Source organism: Scyliorhinus torazame, chromosome 31, assembly GCF_047496885.1.
Source record: "Scyliorhinus torazame isolate Kashiwa2021f chromosome 31, sScyTor2.1, whole genome shotgun sequence".
NCBI lineage: Eukaryota > Metazoa > Chordata > Chondrichthyes > Carcharhiniformes > Scyliorhinidae > Scyliorhinus > Scyliorhinus torazame.
The window spans coordinates 7,780,189-7,794,928 of record NC_092737.1 but is presented as its reverse complement, the minus strand read 5'-3'; the positions used below and the strand labels follow the sequence as shown (position 1 = coordinate 7,794,928).

At 53.8% G+C, this 14,740-nt stretch overlaps 1 protein-coding gene across 1 annotated transcript; it reads right to left on the bottom strand.

Moving 5' to 3' along the window:
* Nucleotides 1–718: 718 nt before the first annotated feature.
* LOC140404643 (claudin-7-like) lies at nucleotides 719–13,766 on the bottom strand. The gene is made up of 4 exons (XM_072493255.1): nucleotides 13,306–13,766; nucleotides 9,540–9,704; nucleotides 8,264–8,348; nucleotides 719–2,044 (listed from the first exon to the last, which is right to left on the bottom strand). The coding sequence occupies exons 1-4, from the start codon at nucleotides 13,526–13,528 to the stop codon at nucleotides 1,879–1,881; spliced, it is 639 nt and encodes a 212-aa protein (XP_072349356.1). The 5' UTR covers nucleotides 13,529–13,766; the 3' UTR covers nucleotides 719–1,878.
* Nucleotides 13,767–14,740: the final 974 nt, after the last annotated feature.

The window sequence follows — 14,740 nt, the reverse complement described above, 5'->3', positions numbered from 1 at the left end:
TCTGCGTGGGTTTCCTCCGGGTGCTCCAGTTTCCTCCCACAGTCCAAAGATGTGCGGGTTAGGTGAATTGGCCAATGATAAATTGCCCTTAATGTCCAAATTGCCCTTGGTGTTGGGTGGAGGTGTTGAGTTTGGGTAGGGTGCTCTTTCCAAGAGCCGGTGCAGACTCAAAGGGCCGAATGGCCTCCTTCTGCACTGTAAATTCAATGATAATCTATGATTAATCTAGGACAAAGGTTCGGCACAACATCGTGGGCCGAAGGGCCTGTTCTGTGCTGTATTGTCTATGTTCTATGTAAGTGGGTGTACCTACACCACACGGACTGCAGCGGCTCAAGAAGGCGACACACCCACCACCTTCTCAAGGGGCAATTAGGGATGGGCCATAAATGCTGGGCCCGGCCAGTTGTGATCGCATCCCGTGGACAAATGACCGACCCATGCGGGTGTGTAAGGGTTAACATTCTCGGGGCGGCTGGTTCAACCAGATGTGGCAGCAATCAGGGTGGATTGGCCAGCCCGAGGCAGGGGTGGCGAGGCCACATTAATCTGTCAGCTCCCAGAACAGCCAACGCCCACCCATCTGGGCCTGCCTGGGTAGCCCAACGACCGTTAGCGCACACCGAACAAGGAGAGAGGTCTCATCTCTAACCACCACCCCCCCCTCCTCCTCCTCCCCTACTCCGCAATCCAGCCAACAGAGACAGAACGACAGGCGCAGAGGTTAAGAAACTTTATTTATAACATGTACAAGTACAATCCTTAAAAAAACAACTCAACGAACTCGAAAAATCCCGCAAATCCAGGCACATGTACAGCATCGCAGAAGGAAAAATTCTTTTACATTATAAAAAAAAATTATGGCCGTCGGGCTCCGTGGCTTTAAGACTCGTGGGGCGAAGTGGAGCTGGGGACAGTTTCCCCCGCCTCTCCCCCTCCATCGGGTGGATGGGACAGGAGTTAGACTCTCGCCCAGTGCGAACTGCATCCTCGGGGGGCGCCCCCCGGCAGAGGGGGGGGGGGGGTAGCGGGGTTAATGCAGCCTCCAATGGTGGGGGGGGGAAATGGTTACAATATTAACGACTTTGAGGCGGATTAATTTGAAGGAGATCGTTGGAGGGGGGAGGTATGCTCTCCAGGTCTGACCAGCCTCTAAGTGAAAGAAGTCAGAAATCAGGGGGGGGCAGGGGAAGCACAGGAAGATTTCAACAAACATAGCCAAAGTGCACAGTTTGGAAATCTCTCAACCAGAGTACAAACCTCGTCACTCCCAGGCAACACAAGAAAAAGGGGGTGATTATTTATTTTATTATTTTTTTTAAAAAAATGCTCGTCCCGCAATAGTGGATAAAATAAGTAGACCCACAACATCATTTTTTTCTTTAAAAAGGGAAATGATTGACTGTCCATTTCCCCGGCCCAAAGCAGCAAGTTGTAATTTATTACCATTCCGTCCCACAATCTCGCAGATACCAGAACACAAAAGACTACCTGAAATATTAGGACATTTAATTTAAGTTTAAAAAAAGTGATTCGAGGCGTCTGGTGTTCAACATCCGGTGGAATAAAACAATCGCGTTGCCGTGAAACCTGAGCAGTTCCACCAATCCCCTCCCTCCCTCCCAGCTATAAAACATTTGGGGAAAGAAAGCGATTGAACATCAACAACAATAAAAAAAAAATTAAAATTAAATTCACACGATTCTCATTTTATCATCCTCGAGCTGAAATTTACACGGTTCGACTGGAAACTCAATGCCCCCTTCCATCGACCCCTCGCTGGCTCTTCCCAATCCGCGAAGGACTTCTCCAAAAGAGGTTACGGTCGCTATACCAGCAGCGCATTAACAAGCTCGCCCCCCCACCCCCACTGGGGATTCACACAAACTCCTTGTTACTGGGAGGTTTGGACCTGGGCTTTGATTTGGGGTAGGAGCGTGCGTAATTGTCCTTCTTGGAGCAAGAGCAACTCAGCATCCCGCCCCCGATGAGGATCAGAGCCGCCGCGGCCCAGTTAACAAAGATCGCCGACCCAAACTCGTACCTGCGAAAGAGGAAAGCGGAGGCGTTAGATTCAAAACAGGTTGATGTGGAGATACCGGCGTCGGACTGGGACAGCACAGTAAGAAGTCTCACAACACCAGGTTAAAGCTGGTGTTTGAAACCAACCTGTTGGGCTTTAACCTGATGTTGCAAGACCTCTCACTGTGATCAAAACAGATTGGGAGCTGGCTCCAGGAGCCTATCCCTGATAACCTCCCCCCCCCACCCCAGTTTAGCAAGATTTCAATAGGAAATAAAATGCGGGTGGGGACGGGTCTGTCTCTGTATAACACTGGGGTACAGTACTGGTGGGGACGGGTCTGTCACTGTATAACACTGGGGTACAGTACTGGTGGGGGCAGGTCTGTCTCTGTATAACACTGGGGTACAGTACTGGTGGGGACGGGTCTGTCACTGTATAACACTGGGGTACAGTACTGGTGGGGGCAGGTCTGTCTCTGTATAACACTGGGGTACAGTACTGGCGGGGACGGGTCTGTCACTATATAACACTGGGGTACAGTACTGGTGGGGACAGGTCTGTCACTGATAACACTGGGGTACAGTACTGGTGGGGACAGGTCTGTCACTGTATAACACTGGGGTACAGTACTGGTGGGGACGGGTCTGTCACTGTATAACACTGGGGTACAGTACTGGTGGGGACGGGTCTGTCACTGTATAACACTGGGGTACAGTACTGGTGGGGACGGGTCTGTCACTGTATAACACTGGCGTACAGTACTGGTGGGCACGGGTCTGTCACTGTATAACACTGGGGTACAGTACTGCTGGGGACGGGGTCTGTCACTGTACAACACCGGGGTACAGTACTGGTGGGGACGGGTCTGTCACTGTATAACACTGGGGTACAGTACTGGTGGGGACAGGTCTGTCACTGTATAACACTGGGATACAGTACTGGTGGGGATGGGTCTGTCACTGTATAACACTGGGGTACAGTACTGGTGGGGATGGGTCTGTCACTGTATAACACTGGGGTACAGTACTGGTGGGGATGGGTCTGTCACTGTATAACACTGGGGTACATTACTGGTGGGGATGGGTCTGTCACTGTATAACACCGGGGTACAGTACTGGTGGAGACTGGTCTGTCACTGTATAACACTGGGTACAGTACTGGTGGGGACGGGTCTGTCACTGTATAACACTGGGTTACAGTACTGGTGGGGACGGGTCTGTCAGTGTATAACACTGGGGTACGGTACTGGTGGGGACGGGTCTGTCACTGTATAACATTGGGGTACAGTACTGGTGAGGACGGGTCTGTCGCTGTGTAACACTGGGGTACAGTACTGCTGGGGACGGGGTCTGTCACTGTACAACACCGGGGTACAGTACTGGTGGGGACGGGTCTGTCACTGTATAACACTGGGGTACAGTACTGGTGGGGACGGGTCTGTCAGTGTTTAACACTGGGGTACGGTACTGGTGGGGACGGGTCTGTCACTGTATAACATTGGGGTACAGTACTGGTGAGGACGGATCTGTCGCTGTGTAACACTGGGGTACAGTACTGGTGGGGACAGGTCTGTCACTGTATATCACTGGGGTACAGTACTGGTGGGGACGGGTCTGTCGCTGTGTAACACTGGGGTACAGTACTGGTGGGGACAGGTCTGTCACTGTATAACACTGGGGTACAGTACTGGTGGGGATGGGTCTGTCACTGTATAACACTGGGGTACAGTACTGGTGGGGATGGGTCTGTCACTGTATAACACTGGGGTACAGTACTGGTGGGGACGGGTCTGTCGCTGTGTAACACTGGGGTACAGTACTGGTGGGGACAGGTCTGTCACTGTATAACACTGGGGTACAGTACTGGTGGGGATGGGTCTGTCACTGTATAACACTGGGGTACAGTACTGGTGGGGATGGGTCTGTCACTGTATAACACTGGGGTACATTACTGGTGGGGATGGGTCTGTCACTGTATAACACCGGGGTACAGTACTGGTGGGGACGGGTCTGTCACTGTATAACACTGGGGTACAGTACTGGTGGGGACGGGTCTGTCACAGTATAACACTGGGGTACAGTACTGGTGGGGACGGGTCTGTCACTGTATAACACTGGGGTACAGTACTGGTGGGGACGGGTCTGTCACTGTATAACACTGGGGTACAGTACTGGTGGGGACGGGTCTGTCACTGTATAACACTGGGGTACAGTACTGGTGGGGACGGGTCTGTCACTGTATAACACTGGGGTACAGTACTGGTGGGGATGGGTCTGTCACTGTATAACACTGGGGTACATTACTGGTGGGGATGGGTCTGTCACTGTATAACACCGGGGTACAGTACTGGTGGGGACGGGTCTGTCACTGTATAACACTGGGGTACAGTACTGGTGGGGACGGGTCTGTCACAGTATAACACTGGGGTACAGTACTGGTGGGGACGGGTCTGTCACTGTATAACACTGGGGTACAGTACTGGTGGGGACGGGTCTGTCTCTGTATAACACTGGGGTACAGTACTGGTGGGGACGGGTCTGTCACTATAACACTGGGGGACAGTACTGGTGGGGACGGGTCTGTCACTGTATAACACTGGGGTACAGTACTGGTGGGGACGGGTCTGTCACTGTATAACACTGGGGTACAGTACTGGTGGGGACGGGTCTGTCTCTGTATAACACTGGGGCACAGTACTGGTGGGGACGGGTCTGTCTCTGTATAACACTGGGGTACAGTACTGGTGGGGACGGGTCTAACTGTATAACACTGGGGTACAGTACTGGTGGGGACGGGTCTGTCTCTGTATAACACTGGGGTACAGTACTGGTGGGGACGGGTCTAACTGTATAACACTGGGGTACATTACTGGTGGGGATGGGTCTGTCACTGTATAACACTGGGGTACAGTACTGGTGGGGACGGGTCTGTCACTGTATAACACTGGGGTACAGTACTGGTGGGGACGGGTCTGTCACTTTATAACACTGGGGTACAGTACTGGTGGGGACGGGTCTGTCACAGTATAACACTGGGGTACAGTACTGGTGGGGACGGGTCTGTCACTGTATAACACTGGGGTACAGTACTGGTGGGGACGGGTCTGTCACTGTATAACACTGGGGTACAGTACTGGTGGGGACGGGTCTGTCACAGTATAACACTGGGGTACAGTACTGGTGGGGACGGGTCTGTCACTGTATAACACTGGGGTACAGTACTGGTGGGGACGGGTCTGTCACTGTATAACACTGGGGTACAGTACTGGTGGGGACGGGTCTGTCACTGTATAACACTGGGGTACAGTACTGGTGGGGACGGGTCTGTCACTGTATAACACTGGGGTACAGTACTGGTGGGGATGGGTCTGTCACTGTATAACACTGGGGTACATTACTGGTGGGGATGGGTCTGTCACTGTATAACACCGGGGTACAGTACTGGTGGGGACGGGTCTGTCACTGTATAACACTGGGGTACAGTACTGGTGGGGACGGGTCTGTCACAGTATAACACTGGGGTACAGTACTGGTGGGGACGGGTCTGTCACTGTATAACACTGGGGTACAGTACTGGTGGGGACGGGTCTGTCTCTGTATAACACTGGGGTACAGTACTGGTGGGGACGGGTCTGTCACTATAACACTGGGGGACAGTACTGGTGGGGACGGGTCTGTCACTGTATAACACTGGGGTACAGTACTGGTGGGGACGGGTCTGTCACTGTATAACACTGGGGTACAGTACTGGTGGGGACGGGTCTAACTGTATAACACTGGGGTACAGTACTGGTGGGGACGGGTCTGTCTCTGTATAACACTGGGGTACAGTACTGGTGGGGACGGGTCTAACTGTATAACACTGGGGTACATTACTGGTGGGGATGGGTCTGTCACTGTATAACACTGGGGTACAGTACTGGTGGGGACGGGTCTGTCACTGTATAACACTGGGGTACAGTACTGGTGGGGACGGGTCTGTCACTGTATAACACTGGGGTACAGTACTGGTGGGGACGGGTCTGTCACTTTATAACACTGGGGTACAGTACTGGTGGGGACGGGTCTGTCACAGTATAACACTGGGGTACAGTACTGGTGGGGACGGGTCTGTCACTGTATAACACTGGGGTACAGTACTGGTGGGGACGGGTCTGTCACTGTATAACACTGGGGTACAGTACTGGTGGGGACGGGTCTGTCACAGTATAACACTGGGGTACAGTACTGGTGGGGACGGGTCTGTCACTGTGTAACACTGGGGTACAGTACTGGTGGGGACGGGTCTGTCTCTGTATAACACTGGGGTACAGTACTGGTGGGGACGGGTCTAACTGTGTAACACTGGGGTACAGTACTGGTGGGGACGGGTCTGTCACTGTGTAACACTGGGGTACAGTACTGGTGGGGACGGGTCTGTCACTGTGTAACACTGGGGTACAGTACTGGTGGGGACGGGTCTGTCACTGTGTAACACTGGGGTACAGTACTGGTGCGGACGGGTCTGTCACTGTATAACACGGGTACAGTACTGGTGGGGACGGGTCTGTCACTGTATAACACTGGGGTACAGTACTGGTGGGGACGGGTCTGTCACTGTATAACACGAGTACAGTACTGGTGGGGACGGGTCTGTCACTGTATAACACTGGGGTACAGTACTGGTGGGGACGGGTCTGTCACTGTATAACACTGGGGTACAGTACTGGTGGGGACGGGTCTGTCACTGTGTAACACTGGGGTACAGTACTGGTGGGGACGGGTCTGTCACTGTATAACACTGGGGTACAGTACTGGTGGGGACGGGTCTGTCACTGTATAACACTGGGGTACAGTACTGGTGGGGACGGGTCTGTCACTGTGTAACACTGGGGTACAGTACTGGTGGGGACGGGTCTGTCACTGTGTAACACTGGGGTACAGTACTGGTGGGGACGGGTCTGTCACTGTATAACACGGGTACAGTACTGGTGGGGACGGGTCTGTCACTGTATAACACTGGGGTACAGTACTGGTGGGGACGGGTCTGTCACTGTATAACACGGGTACAGTACTGGTGGGGACGGGTCTGTCACTGTATAACACTGGGGTACAGTACTGGTGGGGACGGGTCTGTCACTGTATAACACTGGGGTACAGTACTGGTGGGGACGGGTCTGTCACTGTGTAACACTGGGGTACAGTACTGGTGGGGACGGGTCTGTCACTGTATAACACTGGGGTACAGTACTGGTGGGGACGGGTCTGTCACTGTATAACACTGGGGTACAGTACTGGTGGGGACGGGTCTGTCACTGTATAACACTGGGGTGCAGTACTGGTGGGGACAGATCACCATCTCTCTTTTAAATTTAGAGTACCCAAGTATTTCCCCCCCCCCCCCCCCAATTAAGGGACGAGATCTCGGAGAGTTGTAGAGGCTAGAGGAGGTTAGAGAGATAGCGACCCAGAAGGACATGGTAGCGCAGTGGTTAGCACTGCTGCCTCACAGCACCAGGGTCCCGGGTTCGATTCCCGGCTTGGGTCACTGTCTGCGCGGAGTCTGCACGTTCTCCCCGTGTCTGCGTGGGTTTCCTCCGGGTGCTCCGGTTTCCTCCCACAAGTCCCGAAAGACGTGCTGTTAGGTGAATTGGACATTCTGAATTCGCCCTCCGTGTACCCAAACAGGCGCCGGAATGTGGCGACTAGGGGTTTTTCACAGTAACGTCATTGCAGTGTTAATGTAAGCCCACTTGTGACAATAATAAAAAATTATTATATTATACATTATATAATTTAGCGTGGCCAATCCTCCTGCCCTGCACATCTTTGGGTTGTGGGGGCGAAATACGGGGAGAATGTGCAAACTCCACACGGACAGTGACCCAGGGCCAGGATTGAACCTGGGACCTCGGCGCCGAGAGGCAGCAGTGCTAGCCACTGCGCCGCCCTGGATTGCCGTCTCTCTAACCTCCTCCAGCCCCCTCCGAGACCTCGGCCCTCCTCCAGTCCCAGCCTTGTGAACGCCCCCCCCCCCCCCCCAAAAAAATTGCTCGCCACGTGGCGAACAGCTTGTTGACTTGGTGGGTGGAGGAACACGATCGACCGGTTCGACAACAACTCTCCAGCAAGATTTCGCAAAGCCCGGGGTGGGGGCCTGGCAACTGCAAACTGTGAATTAAAGAGCGTTTCAGCAGCACTGCTGAATTAACCCCTCACTAACTGCCCCCCCCCCTGGAGAAATGGAGAGAGTAATTACTTGGTGTTAACCGGCTTGAGTGGGTCGTAGAACTCGCGAATAATCCGATTCCCAAACCACGAAGCACCAATCAGGGCACAGAGACCTGTTCAGAAAGAGAAATAGGGAGAGGAGAAAATTAAATCATCATTGGGCAGGTCGAACATTGACAAGACAAAATGCAGCTGAGATTACAGAGTGTTTCACAGGGTTGCAAGATATACTCCGCCCAGAACAGGAATTCATTCTGGAGCCATTAACTCCATTAATATGCCCACAATGATTCACAGACACTCACATCGACACAGAATCCCAATTTGGTATTCAGGGAAGAGAGAGGCATGGGGGGGGGGGGGCTGGAGGAGGTTATGGGGGGTTTGTAGGAGGTTACAGACATAGGGAGGGGGTGTAGGAGACTGGAGGAGGTTACAGAGATAGGGAGGGGGTGTAGGAGACTGGAGGAGGTTACAGAGGTAGGGAGGGTTGGAGGGGAGGATTGGAGGGGACCGGAGGTGGTTACAGAGATAGGGAGGGGTGTAGGGGACTGGAGGAGGTTACAGAGATAGGGGAGAGTTACAGGGGCTGGAGGAGGTTACAGAGATAGGGAGGGTGTGTAGGGGCTGGAGGAGGTTACAGAGATAGGGAGGTTTGTGGGAGGTTACAGAGATCGGGTGGGAGGGCTACAGAGATAGGGAGGGAGGGCTACAGAGATAGGGAGGGGGGTAGGGGGCTGGAGGAGGTTACAGAGATCGGGTGGGAGGGCTACAGAGATAGGGAGGGGGGTAGGGGGCTGGAGGAGGTTACAGAGATCGGGTGGGAGGGCTACAGAGATAGGGAGGGGGTAGGGGGCTGGAGGAGGTTATGAGGGGGCTACAGAGATCGGGCTACAGAGATCGGGAGGGAGGGCTACAGAGATCAGGAGGGAGGGCTACAGAGATCAGGAGGGAGGGCTACAGAGATCAGGAGGGGTACAGGGGCTGGAGGAGGGGTGAAGAGGGGAAAGACACAGGAAGGACTGATTAATATCAACATGGATTCATTGTGGAGGTTGGATTGGGATCTCAATGGATTCTGCCCTCAACCCCCCCCCCCCCCCCTCCCAATCAAAGCAGGGGCACAGGACAACCCCCCAACTCCACACACCCCCTGCCCCTTCCTCCAATGACACAGGATACCATTTGGACCTGGGACCCGTCCCTCTCGGGTGCCACTGTTGCAGCCATTGGGACAACACATTGGGGGGTGGGGGGGGGGGGGGGGGGAACCAGCCAAACAGGAGTTATACTGGCGAGCTCACCTGCCAGGAGAAAAGCGATGCCCCCGCCCATCGCGATCCGGGACTTCCTCACTTTGTCTTCGCCGCCACACTTGGTGCACTTCATGCCCACAGTGCTGATGCCAACTGCCAGCACGCCAAGCACGATGCCAACCACCATCAGGGCACGGGTCGCTTGAAGAGACGCTGGAAAGAAGAAGAAAAAAAGAATGGGGGGGTTAGAATGTTGACCGACAGATAGATGGGACCCCCCCCCCCGAACAAGTCAACCCTCCCCACCAATCCCATGGAGAGTTCCCTCCCTGGTCCCTCACAGCCGGAGGGGAGGGTAGAGAGAGGGTTACTGCTGCAGGAGGGTTAGCGAGGCGTGTGGTCACGGTTAACCAGTTTAGTTACTGATTAAAAACAGGCAACGTAACCGCCGACTAAACCCAGGAACACCACCAGGCAGAGAGAGAGAGATTGTGTTCCAGCCCGAGAGAGGCATCACAGCCAACAAAAGGACTCCCCTTTCCCCCTGGAGTGCAGCACAGGAATGGCAACAGCCAAACCAGGCACACAGCAAGATCCCACAGCCAGCATGGCGCCAACAGTCAAATCACGGTTTCCTGTTTGTTCGTTTTTCTGCTCTTCCGACCCCCCCCCCCACCTTTGACCCCATTCCTACTCGCTGCCACTCACTCCTTTCCCCCCCCCCCCACCTTTGACCCCATTCCTACTCGCTGCCACTCACTCCTTCCCCCCCCCATCTTTGACCCCATTCCTACTCGCTGCCACTCACTCCTTCCCCCCCCCCCCCACCTTTGACCCCATTCCTACTCGCTGCCACTCACTCCTTCCCCCCCACCTTTGACCCCATTCCTACTCGCTGCCACTCACTCCTTCCCCCCCCCCACCTTTGACCCCCTTCCTACTCGCTGCCACTCACTCCTTCCCCCCCCCCCCCACCTTTGACCCCATTCCTACTCGCTGCCCCTCATTTCCCCCCCCCCCACCAACCCAATCGGCCGAATTGGCTAAAGTTACTTCCTCACCAACCCGCCCCTCCCACATTCAAACCCCTCCCCCCAAAGTCTCTGCTGCCCCCACCCACCCCAACGCTCGGCGACCAACACTGGGTGAAGACATTTCATAGAATTTACAGTGCAGAAGGAGGCCATTCGGCCCATCGAGTCTGCACCGGCTCTTGGAAAGAGCACCCTACCCAAGGTCAACACCTCTACCCTATCCCCGTAACCCAGTAACCCCACCCTAAGGGCAATTTTGGACACGAAGGGCAATTTAGCACGGCCAATCCACCTAACCTGCACATCTTTGGACTGTGGGAGGAAACCGGAGCACCCGGAGGAAACCCACGCACACACGGGGAGGACGTGCAGACTCCGCACAGACAGTGACCCAAGCCGGGAATCGAACCTGGGACCCTGGAGCTGTGAAGCAATTGTGCTATCCACAATGCTACCGTGCTGCCCGTAAATTTCAGCGCCTGTTGTCCCTTAGGGCACGGAGGCCAATAGTATCGGCCAATCATCTGGTGCAGAGCAAGACTACCCGGCACGCGCCCCCCCCCCCCCCCCCGCCACCATGAGGGGCAGCAATGGAATGGAGGCGGGAATTCCGGAGTTTGAAACACACACATGGAGTTGTCATGGGAACACCCCACTGTCAGGGACAGACCTCAGTTCCTGGTCCTTCCTGGGAGGGAAGGGTGGAACACACCCAGCCCCATCGGGCAGTTGCATGGTGCAAGGTTTCAAGCCAGATAGGGAGTGAGAGGGTGGAGGAGGTACCAACTGAGGCTAGGCAACATTCCAATGAGCCATTAGCAGGAGTGCACCCCCCCCCCCCCCAATCCACCCTGGGGAGTTCCGCAGAGAAGGAAGAACCCAGGCCACCCCCTCTCAGGGCTATCCGGGGCCCATACCCCCACACCACGAGGAACGGCAGCAGTCTCTCCCCTCCCTAGCCCAGGGCAGTCACAACCTCAGTCAGAACAAAAATTCGTAACCACCCAGCGTCAGCCAACTCGGTAGCATTGTGGCTAGCATAATTGCTTCACAGCTCCAGGGTCCCAGGTTCGATTCCGGCTTGGGTCACTGTCTGTGCGGAGTCTGCACGTTCTCCCCGTGTCTGCGTGGGTTTCCTCCGGGTGGTCCGGTTTCCTCCCACAGTCCAAAGATGTGCAGGTTAGGTGGATTGGCCATGATAAAATTGCCCTTAGTGTCCAAAATTGCCCTTAGTGTTGGGTGGGGTTTACTGGGTTATGGGAATAGGGTGGAGGTGTGGTGCAGACTCGATGGGCCGAATGGCCTCCTTCTGCACTGTAAATTCTATGATAAATTCTATGAACTCGGCATGGGTGGGAGAGAGAGAGAGACAGACACAGACAGAGAGACACACAGAGAGAGAGAGAGACACACCCTCAAATCGAGGTAGCCGCCCCCCTTCTCCCAGAGTGTGGTGGCCTCAAATCCCAGCCTCCAACCCCATTCTAGCATTAGCACCAACGCTCACCTATCTCAGTATCTTAGTTAAACAATGCTGTTTATGGCCCGTTTATTGTCAGAGTGTTGAATTAATCTGACCTCACCAACTGAGAGTTTATCAATATTGGTGTTTAAATTTCACCAGTGAGATAAGATAAAGCCACACACACACACAAAATGGCTCCCAGTACAATGACAATTCTGCTCCCAGGCTTAATCCCAAAGGCATTTGTCACATCTAACTTCGGCCCAAGGTTCAGGGAGTGTATCAGGAACCCTGGAACACACAGACAGAGAGAGAGAGACAGAGAGAGACACACACAGAGACAGAGAGAGACACACACAGAGACAGAGAGAGGCACACACAGAGACAGAGAGAGACACACAGAGCATTCTGAATGTTGACACAAACAAACAGGAACAAAGGAAAGATGAAGTGAAACTGCCTGGATTTCCCCATTCCCCTCCCCCACCTCTCCCAGGTACAGGAACCCAACAAAACCTTCTTTCTCAAATGGCACTGTTTTGTTTCAAATCCAACACCAGGCGGAAATAGGTGGTCAGATTTAACACCAAGCTGGCCATAAACAGACCATTTACCAAAGGACAGAAAATACTTTATTTTAATAATTTAAAAAAGGACATTTTAACAAAGAAGAAAAACAGCTTTTGAAGAAATTACATTTTCTAAAAACTTTGATTCTATATTATTTTGAGGGAGTTTGCTAGTTAGATCACGCCCATTGAAACCCCCCCCCCCCCCTCACACACACACACACAGAGCAATGCAGACAGACACACAATTACAGATGTACAGACCCACACATGGATTCCAAATAACAGATACCACAGACACACAGAACAATAAAAAGGACACAGAATAACAGAGACACACAGATAGATGGACACACACACAAAACAGACACCACACAGGGACACAGAATAACAGATAGATAGACGCACACAAACACAGAATAGAGACAGAGAAACACACACATAGGAGGGACACAGAACAATGGGGCTGGTTTAGCACACTGGGCTAAAGAGCTGGCTTGTAATGCAGAACAAGGCAGCAACACGGGTTCAATTCCCGTACCGGCCTCCCCGAACAGGCGCCGGAATGTGGCTACTAGGAGCTTTTCACAGCAATGCCATCGAAGCTTACTTGTGACAATAAGCAATTATTATTAATGGAGACAAAGGGACACGCAAAGACACAGAATAACAGACACACAGGACAACAGAGACAGATGGAGACACACAACAGCACCAGAGACAGATAAAGCAGGTTCAAATCTTACCTCCCAAAGCCAGGATGGAGTCATACACCTTGCACTGGATCTGCCCGGTGCTCTGATACACACAGTTCATCCACAATCCCTTGTAGACCGCCTGGGCGGTGATGATGTTGTCCCCGGCATAGCTGGACATTTCCCACTGGGGCATGATGGTGCTGGCCACTAGGGCAGCTAGACCCACCAGGGCCAGGGTAAAACCCAGCATCTGGAGTCCAGAATTGGCCATGGCTGAGCGAGGAAACTCAGCGAGTGAAACCGACAGCAGAGAGAGTGAAACTGACACACAAGAGGCAACTAGCCCTTCACAACTTGTCCCACAACTTAGCGACAGTGAAACACAGGCAACTTGTCCAACAACTTTTCAAACTCTGAAGTTTGTTTGGAAACTTTTGATTCAGCTGCGGGAGACCCTCCTGGCGTTCTTGCTGCTTCCTCTGCTGCTCTCGTCTACCTGCAGCTGCCACACCTTCACCTATTTATAGGCTCGGGGGCGCGCCCCGCCCCCTCGGGGGCGCGCATCAGGTTTCGATGGAGAAACAGAGTTTCGGGATTGCGAGAGACGTTTGAGAGGGAGATTTCTTTCTCCATCCCCAACAACACACAAACAAACAAACAAACATTCCCCTCAGCCCCACGTCGAAATACACTAAACACCTTGGGCTGGAGGAGGTTACAGAGATAGGGAGAGTTGTAGGGGCTGGAGGGAATCAGGGTGAATTGGACTCGGTGAAGGGGACAGGGGGTGAGGTTGGACAGTGTGGCACTCCCTCAGTACTGACCCTCTGACAGTGCAGCACTCCCTCAGTACTGACCCTCTGACAGTGCGTCACTCCCTCAGTACTGACCCTCTGACAGTGCGGCACTCCCTCAGTACTGGCCCTCTGACAGTGCGGCACTCCCTCAGTACTGACCCTCTGACAGTGCGGCACTCCCTCAGTACTGACCCTCTGACAGTGCGGCACTCCCTCAGTACTGACCCTCTGACAGTGCGGCACTCCCTCAGTACCGACCCTCTGACAGTGCGGCACTCCCTCCGCACTGACCCTCTGACAGTGCGGCACTCCCTCAGTACTGACCCTCTGACAGTGCGGCACCCCCTCAGTACTGACCCTCTGACAGTGCGACACTCCCTCAGTACTGACCCTCTGACAGTGCGGCACTCCCTCAGTACTGACCCTCTGACAGTGCGGCACTCCCTCAGTACTGACCCTCTGACAGTGCGGCACCCCCTCAGTACTGACCCTCTGACAGTGCGGCACTCCCTCCGCACTGACCCTCTGACAGTGCGGCACTCCCTCAGTACTGACCCTCTGACAGTGCGGCACTCCCTCAGTACTGACCCTCTGACAGTGCGGCACTCCCTCAGTACTGACCCTCTGACTGTGCGGCACTCCCTCAGTACTGACCCTCTGACAGTGCGGCACTCCCTCAGTACTGA

Excerpts from the sequence above, each read along its gene's own strand:
- LOC140404643 (XM_072493255.1), bottom strand. The coding sequence starts at position 13,528 with ATGGCCAATTCTGGACTCCAGATGCTGGGTTTTACCCTGGCCCTGGTG. Across the intron at positions 9,705-13,305 it reads CTCCATCCTGGCTTTGGGAG|CGTCTCTTCAAGCGACCCGT; the intron begins GTAAGATTTGAA and ends TCTTCTTTCCAG. Across the intron at positions 8,349-9,539 it reads CATCGCTTTTCTCCTGGCAG|GTCTCTGTGCCCTGATTGGT; the intron begins GTGAGCTCGCCA and ends CTTTCTGAACAG.